We start from the raw sequence: 17602 nt of genomic DNA, 5'->3' as shown, positions 1-17602 counted from the left end.
CAGTTGTTAAGCTCGTGGATGGATCACAAAAGATTGAAACAAGTCATATGGAGGATATATCGAGTTCAATTGAATATATGATCATTGTCTAAATTTTAAAAAAGAATGTGTATGTCTACAAAGCGCCACGACTCGGAAGCAATTTACAGTCTCAGTAACCATTTGCATGCAGAATATAGAACAACATCAAGACGCCATGTAATTGAATGCCTCCAAATCCAAGCGAGGATATCACATTATCACAAAAGATGAATTAACTTTTTATTTCTCGGCCCCCTTTTCGACCTTTCTTCTCTTGGACCGCAGCTTGGCTGCCTCGTCGGACTGCTTCTTGTTCGAGTACATCATCTTCTCGAGCAGCTTGCGCTTCTTCCGGCTCATCATCATCTTCTGTCTCTCCAGCTCTTCTTCCTCCTTGCACTTCTTGGCGGCAATCTTCTTGGCTTGCGAGGACTTCTTCTTTGCTGCTTCGCCAGCGGCGCCGCCGGAGGAGAAGGGAAGGCCAGCTGCCTCCGCCTCGAGCTCCTTCTGGTGCTGTGTGCGGGCAGACTCTTCCTCGTCTTCGGATTCAGAGGCAGCGTCTTCTTCGAGTCCACCGAATTCTTCCTCCTCTTCTTCGCCACTCTCACTTTCGTCATCGTCATCATCGTCGTCGGTGCCGGCAACATCCATACCGCCGTCGACAGATTCTTCTTCGGACTCCTCGGATTCCTTTGTCTTCGTGTCAGACTTCTTCTTGTCATCAGTGGTGTCTTCCATCTCTTCATCGCTGTCGCTCTCTTCGGCTGCCATATCAGCCTCGCCCTCCTCTTCCTGCTCGGCCAGAGAAGCACGAGGATCGTAGCCACCCTTGCTAGGCTTAACCCACGGACTCAAGTGAGGAGGCAGAGTAGCGCCCGGTGCGTACAAGTCGGGACGGAGAAGCTTTCCTTCGTTGATGCAATCCCAAACCCACTGAGGCTGGACATATGTTCTACCGGGAATCCGGGTTCCGGGTCTGACCTTCTGGGGTGCAGCACCATCAGCCGCGGGAATAGCTGGGAGAGCGGACTCGGGAAGCTGGGGTCGGTCAACGATTTGGTGTGTAATACGGGGGTCTGACTCGTCGTGAGTGAAAGCGCCGTCACCGAGAACGGTGTCCCAGCCAATTCGCTTGCAGCCAAAAGAGCGCAGAAGGAATTCCAACGGAGCTCTAGGTGCTTCTCGGGAGACGTAGACGGTGAATGGCGCAAAAAGCGCGCCAGCTTCGCTGCCGCTCATCTCGGGTTGGGGAAGGGTGTCAGCCTCGGGGGCGGCGGTTTCGAACTTGTCAATGGCATCAGTCGCCTCCTCAGTGGCCTGCACTGCTTGCTCGTCCTTGGTCTTGTCGAGACCGGCAGACTTGATCACCTTGTCAACCTTGTCTTGAACCTCGCGGGAGACTTCCTTGTTAGGCAAAGAGCTCGGCTTTGTGTTGCCGGCTTCAAGAGCCTTGGGCGCCTCTCCAACTGTACGGCCTTCAAGAGTGAATGCAGCGAGTTCGGCTCCGTTCTCGTCACTCCGTGTGTCGAACTTGGGAGGGTATCTCAGACCCAGCGAAGAGTACAGTCGGTAGTTGACGAAACCTAGCAAGGTGGTGTAGAAATCGACGAAGGTGGCCATGATACGGTAATCGACATCTCCATTCACTCGCTGCACGAATCGGTAAGGGACCAGCCACATGATGTCCTGTCCTTGGATAGTCGCCTGGTAGTAGATACCCTTGATGGAAAGGAACGATTTGCGCAAGGAGTTGGTGGTGATCAGGTAGTGCTGGAACTCGTGGGTAACACGCTGGCAGAGCGCAATAGTCTTGGGTGGCACATGGGCGGTAGACGGCAGGTTGGCAAAGAGGAAAAGCAGCGACAGAGCATCGTCAAGATCTCTCAAGGCGTCAATGAAGGTGGGATAGCGCTCCTTGATGACATGGTCCAAGGTGAGTTTCGGCGCATGGTTCTTCTCCAAACGGGAAGCATCGCTGACTTCTCCACGTCCAAGAGACCGAGCAATCTTCTTTGCAACCGATTTCTGGTCACGGAACTTGGCGAGCAGCGGTTCATGGAGGAGGTACTGGATGTCTTTTGTGTAGTAGAAAGTGGTGTTGGGGGTTGATGTTTTGGAGGCCTTCTTCTTATTCCTGGGCTCACGAGGATAGATACCTATAATTGGCCGATACAGTCAGCATTCCCTTTTCAATTTTTCAATATAAGGCGCAATCCCACATACCCTTGAAGATGCATAGTCGACGGAAGTCCGGCAGAGAAATCTGGAGTTTGCGGACAGCCTGAGTTCTAGTGATGTAGTTTTTGGCCTGGCCAGAAGTACCTGCAAAGAAATATCAGTAACGCAATAATTTCCAGTTCACGAGCAATCGATTCGTACCCTTCTTCTTAATCTTGCCCATCTTGTCGAATGGTCTGGTGTTGGATGATCAAGTGGTGGTGGATGGAGACTTTCTCTGATAACCAAAAAATTTCTCGATAACTTTTTTTTTTTCCTACTTTTTTTTTCTAAGCTCCGATGGTCCGTGCGTTGCGGAAAAGGGAAATGCGCGGAGTCTTGGCGGTCGGTGATTGTCGATGGGAAAAGGGACACTTGGAGGCGATGCGGAGTGCTTCACGGCCACCGATATGGCCTGTTGATCTTTGATATTGTCTGATTCGATCGGTATATTCTCATCGCATTGAGCCACCATGCTGGTTGATCGAAGAAAGGCTGCCGTGTTCGGTGTGGCCTTGATCTTACGACTACTGCTCCTCGGTCTCTTCCCCTCACTGCCTGACTTGTTGACGGGGCGAGTCGAGGTGTCGACGCCAGTGAATAGCTTCAAGAGATGTGAGTATCGAGAATGGAGCCAACGGGTTGAACTTGTGAGCTAACTTCGTGACTGTAGTGCAGGAAGGTCTCTTTCTTTATACTCGCAATGTCTCTCCTTACGACGGCGGTGTCTATCATCAGGTACGGCATACCTACACATATAGGCCATCGAGGGCCATTGTCTCTGACCAGCTTGAAAATAGGCACCCTTGCTTCTTCCGATATTTGCTTTGCTCCCGAATGCTCAAGACTTTGCTCTACCAACCGCTATCTTTTACGCGCTGATCGACCTTGTTAATGCGAACGCGTTGGTCATTATATCCAATTCGGGACAGTCTGTGTCAGGGAGACTACACTCGGCATTGAGAAAGAACATTAGATGGGATGGAGTTGCAGTGGCAGCCTGGTATGTACAAGCGTGCTCTGCAGGATGCAGTTTGCTGACAAGGCCCAAAGGTTCCTTTTCAACCCTTTCACTATTGCAACATGTCTGGGCCGCTCGACGACCGTGTTTACCACTACCGGAATATTTTACGCCATATCGAGCGCTGTCCAGGGAAATAGCTTGAATTCCATGCTGGCATTGGGATTTGCGTCGTACCTCTCCATCTACCCAGTTCTCTTGTTCATCCCGCTTGTTATCTTGTGCTATGATCAGCGCGCACAGTCGACGAAGCCTCCCTCCAGTGCCGCACTCTTTGCTGTACAACATTTCGGAATCCTCCTAGGTGGCATCACGGGACTGCTTGGAATATCCTGTCTGATCATTGGCGACTTCTGGGAATTCATATCCGCAACGTACGGGTTCCAGCTACTCGTCCCTGACTTGACCCCTAATGTCGGTTTGTGGTGGTATTTCTTCATTGAGATGTTTGATTCATTCCGAGAGTTTTTCCTCGGTGTTTTCTGGCTTCATCTGGCCGCATATGTTGGAGGATTGACCGTGCGGCTGCGACGACAGCCTCTCTTTATCATCACCGCTCTCCTAGGCGTCTTCGCCATCTTCAAGCCCTATCCTAGTATATCAGATGTATCTCTCTACTTTGCACTCCTCCCACTTTATCGACATCTCTTCCCTTGTAAGTTCACGCCACCTACTTCAAATGCATTGACATTGGCTAATGAATCACAGTGATGCGTTACACCTTCTTCGCAATCTCTGCCATTCTGTACGCTACTCTCCTCGGTCCCGCATTCTATCATCTATGGATCTACGCCGGATCAGGTAACGCCAACTTCTTCTATGCCATCACCCTTGTCTGGAGTCTTGGGCTCTCCATCTTACTGGCCGACTCCATCTTTGCTGCACTCAGAGATGAGTGGGAGCAGAAGTATCCGGAAATGAGAGGGAAAGATGTGAGACAAGTTTAGAATTGATTTTTAATTAGAGCCTTCACCACATAGCTTCCCTTTCAAATTATAAGAGTCTATTAATAAACTGTGACAGCTGTAACACATTTTCAGTTTCAAGTATGGGTATTCATCAAAGATAGTTCTGTCTTATAAATATTGTAATCATCATCATTCCTTCATCAACCACATCATCTCAGAACCAGAGTCATTCTGATCATGGTCCGGTAAATCCCCCTGTCACCGTCCACATGCTCTTCCACGACCCCCGCCATCACTTTCGTCGATCCGATAACATTGTTTGAGCAAGGGAACAAGACCTTAGCGCCCCGTAATAGATAGATAGGATACGAGTGGGGTTTCAAGCGGGCATCGCTGAAGTGTGGCTGCCCTGATCCGGAAAAGGAAAGTCGGGTTATGACGTTATAAGAATCTGTTCGGAGTTGAGGCCTGAGGGCAGCATTGAGATCTCAATCGAGGTCGCCTGAGAAAGATCTGTAGACAGCCATCCATCGGCTGCATACCACTGTGCGAGACTAGGCAAGTGCAGTAAGTGGATGAGCATGAACTCCGTATCTGATATGACGCTCCCCCATAGCGAGATTGTTGGGTCATTGGGTGACAACACATTCACAGTAGGACGAGTAGCCAATAAAATCAACTATCTACTGTGTAGATACTCGAGGCACTCAAATGTTTAGTGTGTGGGCCGTCGCGTGATGGAGGCGGGCTATGAGCCTATTGAGGTAAAGGGATTTCATAAATACGCTTCATAGCCCAAAGCTGAGCTGGAGCTGAACATTCAGCTGATGACCAGCCTTTCGAGGCCGCCGAAGATAAGCCAATTCAATGCGCTGTGCGTTGTACAACTGACCATGATGACGGGAAGGGGTTGATGCTCAGTTAATTCATGCATGCAGACGTTGTGCGCAACGACTTGGACAATATCAAATAACTGGACTCCTTCACTGTCCCATTCCGCAGTATCTTTGGCGGCGGTGAGAACTCATCGACGGTATATCCAACTCGATTGTAAAGCCCCATGGCGACTGTATTCGATTTGAAAACGGTCAACATGATCTTCTCCAGGCCAATGTGTCGTCCGATGTCTTCGAGTTTCAGCATCAGCTGTTTCCCTAGCCCTTGTCCTTGAACCGCTGATGATAAGTGAATCTCATATAGATAGACCACCTCGTACCCATCTTCGTACGTGACCATGAATGACGTGAATCCCAAGGCCTCCCCCTCTTCCTGGGGAGACTCCACGTCATCGTTCCCGGTGACGTCGTGTCTTGAACATCGACGCAGAATTATATATTTCATGTCAGGCAGTCGCATCTCCTTTCGTTTCTTCGATGGAGACCATCCTGTGCTTAGTTTCTCGTAGTCGTCGGATACTCCCTCGACAAGTTTGAAACAGGCCTCGAAGTCTGCGTCAGGAATGGAATTTGCCGTATAGATGTCCATTTTGTAGTCTGGCGATTCCTCGGATCCAGAATCATTCGCATCTTGAGTCTTTCTTGAACTTATCTCAAGCAGAGACTGTGGCACATAAGATGAGATGAATTGGTCGAGTGGTAGCTGATTGGTGCGTTCAACCAGGGGAAGTGGTTTGGGTTCTAGAAGACGCGTTAAACGCGTTTTATAGACGTCGAAATGATAACGACAGGCTAGGACGGGGTCATAAATAAAAAAAAAAAAAAAAAAAAAAAAAAGACGGAGGAACAGGAATAAAGAAATGGCAATTTTTATATCCTTTTCACGCAAATAAAACCCAAGCCCTCAATGAGGAAGTTGGAAACTCGAGATAGCAAGACAACCCTTGATTCATCGAGCACAAACCACAGATCAAGGAAAACAATCAAGCAAAAGACGTCTAAATACTGGAATATCACTCACTTCTCTGTTCTTTTGCCATTTGTTTCGAAAAGACACGGCTGAGCTGCGACGGCGATTTCACTTTGGTCTTGGACACTCGACCACTCTTGATCGACGAGGACATCTTGATCTTGGGGGATTGATGGCGGAATCACTTTCAATACAGCTCATTAGAACTGTATATGATATCAGAAAATTAGGTGAGGGGGGTTGTGGATTAAAAATGTGGTGGTAAATGAATTGACTGATCAGACTGAGGAGTGGTTTTCTCTTGGTGGCGCGTCGGAGGCGTCTTTTTTTGGCAGGTCTTCGTTGCAATAATTATTCCGTACTTCCTACATGTATCCATAATACGAGATGTTTAAAAATTTGAGATTTATGAAGTATCTTTATAAGATGTATGGCTCGTAATTGAATTTATGTTGATTCTCGTTCATGTACACCATAGATGGTGATTTATATAGCAACTCAACAATATATACAATTGTACATCAACTGCATCAACTGCATCGATAATCACAATCCACTAAGACACCTCTTGTCTCAACTTCACAGCATGCTCCTCTGCCCGTCTTTCAGCTTCCTCAGCTCCTAGCTCACCGAAGACGTCAATTCCCCAACGGAAGGGGTAGTTGTATCGTTGGTTGCGGTCGAGTTTGTTGAGCGCCTCGAGATCAGCATCGGGTACGACAAAGTCTAGGAGGAAACAAATGATGAGTTTTGATATTTATACAGTGAAATATTGATATCAGCTAGGTGCTTACCTTGGAAGTTGCTTTCAATCCGCGATGAGGTGACACTCTTGGGCAGCACGGCTGTACCGCGCTGGACAGCCCATGAGATCAACAGCTGAGCAGGGTCTTTGCCCAGTTTCTTTGCAATTTCTTCGACGATAGGGTCGTTAACAACGCTGATAAACATATTAGCAAGTCGAGTAACAAATGATAGCCTGTGACATACCGTGGAAGTTCATAGATGTTATTTCCCAACGGGCTGTAGGCGACAGGAAGAATGTTCTATATCACGGTCAACGAAAACATCTCTCTTAAGCCGTCTGGAACTAAATGCCTCACATTTTCAATCAGAAACTTGGTGAGCCCCGGCTGTTGGAGATAGGGGTGGGCTTCAATCTGGTTCGCTGCTGGAGGGATCTCCGCGGTCTTGAGCAATTCTTGGGTCTTTTCGATAGTAAAGTTGCTAATTCCAATGCTCCTGATCTTGCCTGCCTTGACAAGCTTTTCCAATTCTGCCCATGTGTCGGAGACGGGGACATCTGCAATTCGGAATCTTTTGGTGACCGGATCTGTGGGTGTGAGAGTCTCAGTTGTATGCTCAAATGCCACTGGCCAGTGGATCTATAATGTATCAAGTCAGAAACGTGTATCGCCGTGGGAAGATATTTCAATTACCGTACCAGGTACAGATCAAGGTAGTTTGTCTGAAGATCGTTCAGAGTCTTGTTGAGCGCCTCTTCCACGTTTTCGGGATGGTGATGAGTGTTCCACAGTTTGCTAGTGATCTATTGGATAAAACCACGAAGAATAAGCGAGAATCGTAGCTGAGCCATCAAAGATATTATCTCTCGGAAAAAACTTACAAAGATCTGTTCTCTAGGAACACCGGATTTTTTCCAGCCGTTGCCCACTTCTGACTCGTTCAGATAGCATGCAGCAGCATCGATATGGCGATATCCCAAGTGTAGAGCTGTTTCGACGGCATTTTCAACCTCATGGGGTTTGGAGAGCTACTGTATATCGGTATTTGAACCATTTCTTATGAGATGAGTAACTTACCCAGGTTCCCAGACCGACGGCAGGGATCTCATGGCCCGAGTTGAGCTTGAAGGTACGTCCCAGAGACATGACGATTGCTATGCGTGGTTGAGAAGGATTTCTCAACAAGAATACGACAGAAGATTGATTGAATTAAGAGAGTAAATTAGGAGCGTCGAGCGCAGCGATGGAGGGGATAATAAATCGGCGTTCAGACCTTGCCAGATTACCCCTCACCACGCTGCTGATCCCAGCATAGATCTAATCACCTTGCGCAAACGATGAGAAATGCTGTTCTTGAACGATCTAGTGTATTTGATGGTATTCGATTGTTGTTGGTGATTGGTAGACGGCACTGGGGCCTTTTGATTGCCGTCAACTAATCGTGATGCCATATTGCGCGATCCTTGTGCACATTGCGACTCGACAATGTCACATTTAATCACATTATTTATATCGCGGGGGGAATAGATTGGATGAATGGTTTGTATTGCAAATATGTCCTCATGAAATATTTGTGATGCTGTCTACTAATGTTTCGGCCAATTTGGAGACCACACCGTGTTTCGACAAGACCAATGGCAGCTATAACCGGCACTGTTGATTTCTTGCATTTGAGCATATATAGACTCTGAGTGTCACCAAGTGCACTATCCTAAGCATCGAAGTCATGGTAAAATTGTCGTGAAACTGCGTCATTCGAGGCATTATACTCTTGAAGAGGACACTGAGTTGTTGTTGGCAGATATCAGAGCGCTTATCCTTGATATTATCAGACTCGCTTCAGAAAATAAGAAAGAAGAAAAAGAAATAAAAGAAGTCAGATGCAAAATGCAAGATGATGGATCGTGAAGAAAGCAGCAGCAGGGAACAGGCAGGGATTGATGCCATTCACTGCATGGCCACGTGACAAGAGCCCTTTTGATGGACGTCGAAATTCCTCGTCTTCTTCACCTTCAACTTCTTCAAGTCCAAGTCTTTTACAGAGTACCCCGCCACGTCAACCGTTGCTAAGACTTCCGATGGACAGATCATCCATAATCGACACGAAAAACAACGGCAATGGTTTGCAACAGCATGAAGTGGCGGTCGGTGCAACTGATATGATCTTCAGACCTCGTGGTCTTTGACTGCTTAACGTAATCGGACACCGAACCGCCGGGACACCGAACCGCCGGCGACCTCATCGAATTTGACGGAATTCAATTAATTTTTAAAATTGAAGCTTTTTATCGCCATATAAACATGTTTTTTTATTAAAATTATGTTGTTTTAGGTACAGGGCATTTTAATCTATTATGACCTTCAACATTGCAATTACTGCAGCGTGGTGGTCGCCGTGGCTTTAGAGATGGATTCTGTATCTCTCTCTCTCTTTCTTAACCTCTTTCTTAACCTTCTTGGCCTGTTAAACTGCCTCCTTCCTAAATATAGTATTATGAAGCCTTCTTCTTATTCCTTTAATAGTTATCTGCCGTGCGAAGCTGATGTACTTCTTATTAGAGTAGAACAGCGCTTTACATTATAATTTCCGCACCTTTTATAACCTTTTCTAGCATTTAATCTGTAACTAATGATGATATCTCTAGTCCAAGAGCTTAAAGTTGCTTCTTCTATTGATTTAATTAGTATAGGTTCGCTGGCATTTTCCCAAGGCAAAAGGATGACATAGAGGATGAAGTAGATAGCGGTGTTAGTGTTTTCTAGATTTAAAGCTTTAAAAGCACTCTCTCTAGATCATAAGGAATAAGACCAGTAGCTCTAAAGCTGCTAATAATATTTACTTTAGAGAAAGCCTAGCAGTGAGCATGCTAGTAATGAAATAGAAAGTTGGCTTTATTAATAAATTCATGACCATTCTGAATAGCGTCACTGATCCGCCAGCCATAGAGCTGCTTTAATAGCCCGAAACAGCTCACATCTAGTGGTTGAAGCTTGTGTAAGGAATAAGGAGGCATATATAAAGGAATAATCCTTCTTTCCTTGCAGAATTAGTCAAATTAAATAGTTAAATAACTTCCATGGCCATTAAGAATTAAAAGACGGTATTAGCCAGCAGTTTTAGAAGCGGTATGCTTTTTAAAGACTTCTTAAAGCCATTCAAAGCTAAGTTCATCTGTAGTCCAGCCATTCTTGCTTATACTAATATGATATTCCTTAGGAATAGCTTCATACCACTGTGATTAGTGTATTCTCCTAGTTAAGATAATCTGCGGTAGTAGAACACTACCAGCAGCATTAATAGTGACTATTAAGGTTACCCATTCTTAATTCCCTGGCTGAATTAATCTTGCATAGGATTCTCTGGTTTCTGATCCACAAATAACCTTTACAGTTAAAGCTATTCCCATTTAAAAGCCAGTTTTATCTATATTATATATATCCTGTTCAAGAATCCCATACTTTTGTATAGTATTTTAAACTAGTTTAAACCACCACCTTATAATCTTGGGATCCTCACATTTAGCACATTGATAGTCATATTACTTTATGTATTTAGACTTCAATTCTTCTTCATGGCGATGGGTAAATTGGCTAACCCATTTATCACTGATAAATGCATCTTTAGCTTTAGATGGCTTCAATTTTACAGTGAAAAGAAGCTCAGCGAGATAGCATACTTTTGAGATTATAAGGGGATAGCCGCGGGAATCTATATTAAGAATCTTTTGCTTTAAAGTCAGCTCCTCACTATTAGAAAGCTTTCTTAAATTAGCTTCAATTTCATTACAAGATTTAATGCCTTTCAGGCGGCCTTTTAAGGTGCTTATCTTGATATTAAAAGTAGCAGCACAGGCTTGTTTTAAGTGGAATTTGCCCTTCTCAAAAGCTTCAACAGCAAGCTTTAACCTCTCATCTCTAGATAGCATACTTATATCCATTTTTATGGCGTTGAAAAGCTTCAGTTTTGATGAATTGGTTGAATTCGTACGACAGGTCGGTGGTGGCGGTCAGGCCGCCGGCGGTTCGGTGTCCCGGCGGTTCGGTGTCCGATTACGTTAATCCACCCATCATTATTAATCCTTTTTTTTATTAATATTCTTCAAAAGTGCCCGAGGAATGGGGATTTATCCCTCCATTGGAAAACCTGATTCGTTGATGGAGTAAAAACTCGCCGGAGATGCCTCGGCGTTCCCAACTAACGAAGGGTAGGTATCGTCATAGCTGTGGAGCTCACCACCAACTTACGTCAAGGAGTGGTAGTGTTAAATGTTGCTCTGCCCCTCGGTCGAAGAAGACCATATTTTTTGATTGCTCATCTCGAACTCGTATCGTTTGGATTTCAAGCACTAATCAAACATCATGGCTCCGTCAACAATGAAGCAGTGGACTGTGCTCGACAAGGAGAATGGCTTCGATAGCCTTTCTTTTGGCGATGCACCTGTTCCCAAAGTCGGTGAGAATGAAGTCTTGGTCAAGTTCCATGCTGCCTCGCTGAACTACCGTGACCTTATTATTCCCAAGGTATGTTCATTGAGCTCATTGAATAGGAGCATATGAATGTGGATACTCTGATGCTTGCCATTACCACGGAAAACTGACATCTCTTTTGTCGATAGGGAATGTACCCCTTTCCGATCAAGTTCCCTGTTGTGCCTGGTTCCGATGGTGCCGGTGAAGTTGTCGAGGTCGGATCAAAGGTCTCTCAGTTTAACACAGGAGACAAGGTCGCTACATTGTTTAACCAGGGACACCAGTACGGCCCTATTGATGGTAAAGCCGCTGGAACTGGTCTTGGTGGTGTTATCGATGGCTCTCTGCGCCAATACGGTGTCTTTAACGAAAATGGGCTGGTCAAGGCCCCCAAGAACCTCGATTACCTCGAATCCAGCACCTTGACTTGTGCTGCCCTTACTAGCTGGAACGCTTTGTATGGCTTGAAGCCGCTGAAACCCGGAGAAGTCGTGCTGGTACAGGGAACCGGTGGTGTCAGCATTTTCGCGTTGCAGGTATGCTTTCCAATATAAAGAACCAGAACGAAAAGAAAAGAGATAGCCGTACTAACATGATTCCTATCTCAGTTTGCTAAAGCTGCTGGCGCGACCGTGATTGCCACTACCTCTTCTGAAGCCAAAGCAGACAAGCTGAAGAAGCTCGGTGCCGACCATGTCATCAACTACAAAAATGACCCTAACTGGGGCGAGACCGCTCGCAAGCTGACCCCCGACAACGTCGGTGTTGACCACATTATCGAAGTTGGTGGTACTGGCACTCTTGCTCAGAGCTTCAAGTGCATCAAGTTCGAAGGTGTGATCAGTGTCATCGGTTTCCTCGGTGGCGTTGACCCAAGAGGCCAGCCCAGCGTTCTTGACACTCTGAGCAACATCTGCACTGTTCGCGGTGTCTACGTGGGAAGCAGGGCTTTGATGAACGACATGAACAAGGCAATCGAGGTGAACAATATCCGCCCGGTGGTTGATGACAAGGTCTTCTCTCTGGCAGAGACCAAGGAGGCCTACGAATACATGGTGAGTACTCCATTTTGCTATCACATAATGATTAATAGAATCTTGATGCTAACCATCTGGGATGTAGTGGGCTCAAAAGCACTTCGGAAAATTGACTATCAAGATTGATTAAATAACATGACGACTGGAGAAACAGCTATTTTTCATGACCAAATGTTTAGCTAGCGATAGTATATAAATTCAAAAGGAATATATAATACGGACCATCTCTTTCCTACTGAGCTTCCCCGCACCTGTTATGGCAACGCAACTATAATGCAGTAAACCAAAGTGCTTCTTATTTGATATTATTTAACCAAATTCTACCATATTGAATTAAACACCAAATTAAACAATATTCATGATAATATCCAATACTGCATCTGCGTATCTACCTGCTCTATCGAGAATAGACAATCACCCCGCACGAGCACTGACCGCATCGCCGCAACCACAACTCATCATACATCATAAGGAGTCGAATCAGCCATCGTCAACGTGTCTGTTGAGCTTATTTCAACGATAACCTGTTGGCTTTGTCCCGAAATAATAACTTTATCTCCCTGATATAAACGGCAACCAACACCTGGGATTGATCCATCATTCATCCCCATCATCAGATGACCAGCGCAATAGGGCGACTATCTCCACGGACCAAATGAATCAGTTTACCAGAGTTACATCTTATCCGCCTCTGGGGCAGGTGACATGTCTTCGCAATCAACAGTCTAGAGATACAGACAAGGATACGGTGAGCTTGTTTGTTTCTTTTCATGTAACCACTTTTGTTTGGACGAACATGAGATTGTTTTGCCCAATCATGTTCATCATGATGGCTAATCCTATCGGTAGCTTCGCTTCACGGTTGTTATAGAATCAAGCAGTGCTTTCCCCGAACAGTCATGGGAAGCTCAAATCTGGCACAATGTTGATAGTTTGGATTGGACTGCTCTTCCACTTCAGAAATGCCAACCTTTGACTGCCCCTCTGATGACTGGTAGTGGCTCAGAGAAGTATCATCGTTATGTGTCTTCGGGAGAGATCAGTCTACTGGATAAAGGAGGCCTTGCACAATTCACCGTCCGATTCCGGACCAAGCCTGATGCAGATTGGCAGTGGGCGAACCAGCTACATTCTATAAGCGATGGTGAATTGCTCATTGTAGATAATTCCATCCATGACTCGCATGATCAACCGGAGTTGCTCTCACAAGCCTACACGGACGGAATCAGTAAATACATCGAGCTTATCACGTCTGAAGTAGATGTAGAGTCACGGGCAAGTCAAGTTCCCGGCTCAGCTCTATGGCATATCTCTGGAGCTATAGATGCAGCTGAAGAAAAACACTCTGCAGTCAGGACTCTTACACTTGGAGTACCGTCTTCAATGGTCAGATATTTCTCTTTGGCACGGGTGTGGACACCATGGCTCGTTCCCAGACATGGCAGCAAGACATTCAGATTGACAGAGGATGCAATTCTCTGCTCTTTTCTCCGGGAGGATGGCACGAACTTTGTCCTTCTGGCAGTCTCCGGGACCAACAATATCTTGACGCTGCTCAAATCCGGCGAAAACGGCGAACTGGTGATCAAAGCCCAGAGTGACAACGAAGAAATATCTCGATTTGAAGTCCTGGCCTCCGCTTCAGATGATTTTGAAAAAGCGCTGGGTGCTCTTATTTACGAAGCACGGAAGTTGGTCTCATCTTATGCTGAAGGATCAGTTATCAAAGACCCTACACCACCAAAATCCCCTCCAGGCCACGACTATGTGATGGTTGAAAAGGGCCCGGAGGTGCAGTGGCTCACAGACTGGTACGATGGCTTGACCTATTGCACCTGGAACGGCCTGGGGCAGGACCTCACCGAGGAAAATATCCTCCATGCATTAGATGCATTGAAAGCGAATGGGATCAACATTTCCAATCTTATTATTGATGATAATTGGCAATCATTAGACAATGAGGGTGATCATCAGTTCACGCGACGCTGGAAACATTTCGAAGCAAACCCCAAAGCCTTCCCACGAGGTCTCAAGCATGCCGTGGATGCAATCCGCCAAAGTCATCCCAATATCGAACATATCGCGGTCTGGCATGCCCTATTTGGCTATTGGGGTGGGATTTCGCCAGAATCCGATTTGACTAGAAGATATAAAATAAAAGAGGTCAAAATCACAAACCCCGCTGCAGGCGGGCAAATAGGACGTGCATTCGATCGAGGATCACTGCTGGCAATTGACCCAGACGATGTCAATCGATTCTATGAGAACTTCTATAGATTCCTCACATCAGTGGGAATCGATTCAGTCAAAACTGATGCCCAGTTCTTCTTGGATTTGCTGGAGAATCCCGAGGATCGGCGGCGGTTTATAACTGCCTATCAGGATGCTTGGTCCATTGCTTCACTGAGATATTTCAGCACGAGATCGATCTCGTGCATGTCACAATTTCCTCAAGGCATCTTCCACTCACAACTACCAACCAACAAACCAACTATTCCGATGCGTAACTCAGACGATTTTTGCCCTGATGTTGCGGATTCCCATCCATGGCATGTGTTCTGTAATGCTCACAACTCGCTCTTGACTCGCTTTCTAAATGTCATCCCAGACTGGGACATGTTTCAAACCAATCATCCATATGCTTCGTTTCACGCAGCTGCAAGGTGTATCTCTGGAGGCCCTATCTATATCACCGATAAGCCAGGAAAGCATGACATGGCCGTTCTCGATCAAATGACCGCTCCAACAACGCATGGCGCGACGGTTATTCTTCGCCCCAGTGTAGTGGGTCGAACAATTGATGTGTATCACGATTACAACCAACGCCATATCCTGCGCGTGGGCACGTATAACGGAAGGGCCACTACAGGAACCGGCATCTTGGGCCTATTCAATATCCGTGCCAGTGAGGCCTCTTGTATTGTTCCCCTGAAAGATATACCTGGTATCGACCAGGGCCCCGACGTACGGCATGTTGTCCGCGCACATTCCAGCGGTAGAATAACAGACCCTCTGAAGCCATCGGGTCAAAACTCGCTGATGACAGTCGTCTTGGAAGAGAAGGGATGGGAGATTCTCACGGCGTATCCGACCCAACCATTTACTTTGCCAAAGAGTCGGGGTAGAAACTCCAGTGAGGGTAGCCCTACGCATGTTGCGATCCTTGGTCTGCTAGGAAAGATGACTGGGGCTGTAGCTCTCGTAGATTCAAACATCGTTGTGACAGAAAAAGGTCGTCTTCGTTTCGATATCAGCCTGAAGGCTCTGGGAACGCTTGGGATCTACTTCTCTGATCTGCAGGACTGGAGTATTGAACAGAATTTCATGATTATGATTTCCAAGCGGGGAGTGCCGCGGAAGACCGTGTGGAAAGAGGGCGGGGATGATTCTAGGGTCCTGGCGATAGATGTCCTGGCTGCATGGAAGGCAATGGGATTGGATAGTGGATGGAGCAATGAGGTATCTCTGCAAGTTTATGTTGGTTAACCGCTTGGCGAAGTTTTCGCGTGATATTCGTTCGATAGAATAGTACTATGTTTTCGAGCATTGATGTGTTCAAGATAGATGATTTAGGAATATACCATCACTCATATTCTACTATTCATGTTACTCAGTTAGTGATCAGTCTTACCTACTGCAGCACGGGCCTCCATCCTCGTCGAGGTAAGAATCCCGATACATCTTCGTCTTCCAGGACTTCTCTTCCTAACCGGCCTGTCACCACACTCCTCTCCACATCTGGTCCCCGGACATAAAACGGTTCAAACCCAGTTACTATATGCCCTGTCTCTGGGTCCCGTTTTGGTACCCATCTCTTCCTCCCCGGTGTGGTGCTCGTCTCCTCGATGAACCCAGAGTTCAAACGATCCATAGTAATAAACCACCGTCGCTGATGGATAGACCCGATTGAGTTGGTAGAGCCAGGATAGGCATTATTAGCACGAATCTGATAATCCATCTCGTCACTAGAGTCTGCGTTTTCATCGACTTTGGATATGCCTGGACTTAGGTCTGAAGGCTGATTATCAGAAGTAGGATCTTGATAGTTTCCATCAGATGGAACTGGAGATGATGAATCCGAGGATGAGGAGGTGGTCTGTCTGTTTTTGATCGCGAGGGTCGAGGATTGAGTACGCTTTCGTCGCTTTTGGGGGACATGAGGCGTGTTTGTGAAACTCGATGCTTTGTCCAGACGGAGAATGATGGTGTAGTTAGGGGGTAGGCGGCATCCATGTAATCTAAGTCGGATTTTACGCTATCGTACAATTAACATAACCAATGTCATCGATACAGCAACAGCAATGTATGTACAACATACATTTTGAAATGCTTCCCAAAGTTTTTCACTCTGGGTCTTCTCGTCTAAGGGGGTATCCGAGACCTCTGATCGAGAATCGTCGGTATCTGGTTGCTTGTGTTCTATCTGGTAAGGGAGGATCTCGTATTCCCCTGTGTCCCAGATAATCATACTGCCTGTTTTTAGGGATGCTGTTTCGATGAGATGATTCTGCATATTACCCACCACTTCATCAGAATCGGTGTTTATCAAGAAAATACCCGTAGACATACCCACAAACAATGCACTCTTGTCTCTGTCGCGTTCCGGTTCAACCGGCGACTGTTAGGATCCCCCGGTAACCCATACATCACTGACCAGCTCACAGAACTAGTTTCAGAGAACTGGAGCCGGAGGTCATAGTGAGGCCCAGCAACAGGATGATCGTGCTGGTGGATCAGGAAGTGCTTTCCGTAGGGATGTAGATTGCGGCGATATAAGTCTACCCAGTCGGCGATCTGAAGACGTGGCGACTGCAGAAATCCTGCTGGACGGACATATTGGCTTAGCTGTGAGGAGAAGATACCCAGGTGGTCGGTGACTTCGACTTGGCCTGCTTCAATGGAAGCAAGATTTGGTGGTGATTGCGTACGGGTTTCTGCTCCCTCCGGTGGATGTGGCGATAATGGCGCTTTGTGATTTTTGTTGGCTGTAGAGCGTCTCCTAGGAGGTGATACGGGCTCATTCAGACTGGAGATAATGGGGTGGTTTCCCTTATTCTCTTGGTTCTGATAACCTTCGCTTTTGGGCGAGCCCTGGCCGCTGGAACCAAGGCCGCGTTTCATGATGTCAACGTAGCTGTCTAGACATCGAGAAAGTCTTCCTTTGCCGATTTATAATAGTGATTCTGGATGTAAGCCGATTCACGTAGGCAGATAAAATGTTGACGTCTGGGGAGGTTGAAGAACGGCCGAAGGTCAACATCAGAAGGTGGACGTCGCAAGGCTTAGTCATGTGGCATCATACAACTACCTAATTTC

At 46.5% G+C, this 17602-nt stretch overlaps 7 protein-coding genes across 7 annotated transcripts; 3 read left to right on the top strand and 4 right to left on the bottom strand.

The window, feature by feature from the left end:
- Positions 1-14: 14 nt before the first annotated feature.
- nop7 (mRNA-binding ribosome synthesis protein NOP7) lies at positions 15-2477 on the bottom strand. Its single transcript, XM_040829499.1, has 3 exons — positions 2401-2477; positions 2245-2343; positions 15-2177 (listed from the first exon to the last, which is right to left on the bottom strand). Exons 1-3 carry the CDS (start codon positions 2420-2422, stop codon positions 262-264), a joined length of 2037 nt encoding a protein of 678 aa, XP_040694696.1. The 5' UTR covers positions 2423-2477; the 3' UTR covers positions 15-261.
- A 234-nt stretch (positions 2478-2711) lies between these two features.
- Positions 2712-4206, top strand: ASPWEDRAFT_99115 (GPI-anchor transamidase subunit GAB1; the record flags this gene model as incomplete). The annotated part of the gene is made up of 5 exons (XM_040839639.1): positions 2712-2853; positions 2912-2976; positions 3039-3241; positions 3292-3914; positions 3968-4206. The coding sequence occupies 5 exons, from the start codon at positions 2712-2714 to the stop codon at positions 4204-4206; spliced, it is 1272 nt and encodes a 423-aa protein (XP_040694695.1).
- Positions 4207-5015: 809 nt separating this feature from the next.
- ASPWEDRAFT_34487 (N-terminal L-serine N(alpha)-acetyltransferase NAT4) lies at positions 5016-5425 on the bottom strand. Its single transcript, XM_040834009.1, has one exon. It carries the CDS (start codon positions 5401-5403, stop codon positions 5089-5091), a length of 315 nt encoding a protein of 104 aa, XP_040694694.1. The 5' UTR covers positions 5404-5425; the 3' UTR covers positions 5016-5088.
- A 1164-nt stretch (positions 5426-6589) lies between these two features.
- Positions 6590-7925, bottom strand: ASPWEDRAFT_101237 (aldo/keto reductase; the record flags this gene model as incomplete). Its single annotated transcript, XM_040827367.1, has 7 exons — positions 6590-6759; positions 6828-6973; positions 7024-7079; positions 7137-7418; positions 7478-7582; positions 7661-7807; positions 7857-7925. The coding sequence occupies 7 exons, from the start codon at positions 7923-7925 to the stop codon at positions 6590-6592; spliced, it is 975 nt and encodes a 324-aa protein (XP_040694693.1).
- Positions 7926-11278: 3353 nt separating this feature from the next.
- Positions 11279-12679, top strand: ASPWEDRAFT_241356 (zinc-dependent alcohol dehydrogenase family protein). Its single transcript, XM_040832574.1, has 3 exons — positions 11279-11785; positions 11858-12304; positions 12372-12679. The coding sequence occupies exons 1-3, from the start codon at positions 11399-11401 to the stop codon at positions 12414-12416; spliced, it is 879 nt and encodes a 292-aa protein (XP_040694692.1). The 5' UTR covers positions 11279-11398; the 3' UTR covers positions 12417-12679.
- A 262-nt stretch (positions 12680-12941) lies between these two features.
- On the top strand, positions 12942-15772 carry ASPWEDRAFT_23139 (putative raffinose synthase protein Sip1; the record flags this gene model as incomplete). The annotated part of the gene is made up of 2 exons (XM_040832447.1): positions 12942-13034; positions 13136-15772. The coding sequence occupies 2 exons, from the start codon at positions 12942-12944 to the stop codon at positions 15770-15772; spliced, it is 2730 nt and encodes a 909-aa protein (XP_040694691.1).
- A 145-nt stretch (positions 15773-15917) lies between these two features.
- Positions 15918-17407, bottom strand: ASPWEDRAFT_102577 (uncharacterized protein; the record flags this gene model as incomplete). The annotated part of the gene is made up of 3 exons (XM_040827491.1): positions 15918-16541; positions 16605-16793; positions 16856-17407. 3 exons carry the CDS (start codon positions 17405-17407, stop codon positions 15918-15920), a joined length of 1365 nt encoding a protein of 454 aa, XP_040694690.1.
- Positions 17408-17602: the final 195 nt, after the last annotated feature.

Source organism: Aspergillus wentii (assembly GCF_001890725.1).
Source record: "Aspergillus wentii DTO 134E9 unplaced genomic scaffold ASPWEscaffold_1, whole genome shotgun sequence".
Taxonomy (NCBI): Eukaryota; Fungi; Ascomycota; class Eurotiomycetes; order Eurotiales; family Aspergillaceae; genus Aspergillus; species Aspergillus wentii.
The sequence above is the reverse complement of the archived record's forward strand: the minus strand, read 5'-3'. Positions and strand labels throughout refer to the sequence as shown.

Excerpts from the sequence above, each read along its gene's own strand:
- ASPWEDRAFT_241356 (XM_040832574.1), top strand. The coding sequence starts at position 11,399 with ATGTACCCCTTTCCGATCAAGTTCCCTGTTGTGCCTGGTTCCGATGGT. Across the intron at positions 11,786-11,857 it reads TCAGCATTTTCGCGTTGCAG|TTTGCTAAAGCTGCTGGCGC; the intron begins GTATGCTTTCCA and ends TTCCTATCTCAG. Across the intron at positions 12,305-12,371 it reads AGGAGGCCTACGAATACATG|TGGGCTCAAAAGCACTTCGG; the intron begins GTGAGTACTCCA and ends TCTGGGATGTAG.
- ASPWEDRAFT_34487 (XM_040834009.1), bottom strand. The coding sequence starts at position 5,403 with ATGGTCACGTACGAAGATGGGTACGAGGTGGTCTATCTATATGAGATT.
- nop7 (XM_040829499.1), bottom strand. The coding sequence starts at position 2,422 with ATGGGCAAGATTAAGAAGAAGG. Across the intron at positions 2,344-2,400 it reads GGGCAAGATTAAGAAGAAGG|GTACTTCTGGCCAGGCCAAA; the intron begins GTACGAATCGAT and ends ATTTCTTTGCAG. Across the intron at positions 2,178-2,244 it reads TCGACTATGCATCTTCAAGG|GTATCTATCCTCGTGAGCCC; the intron begins GTATGTGGGATT and ends GGCCAATTATAG.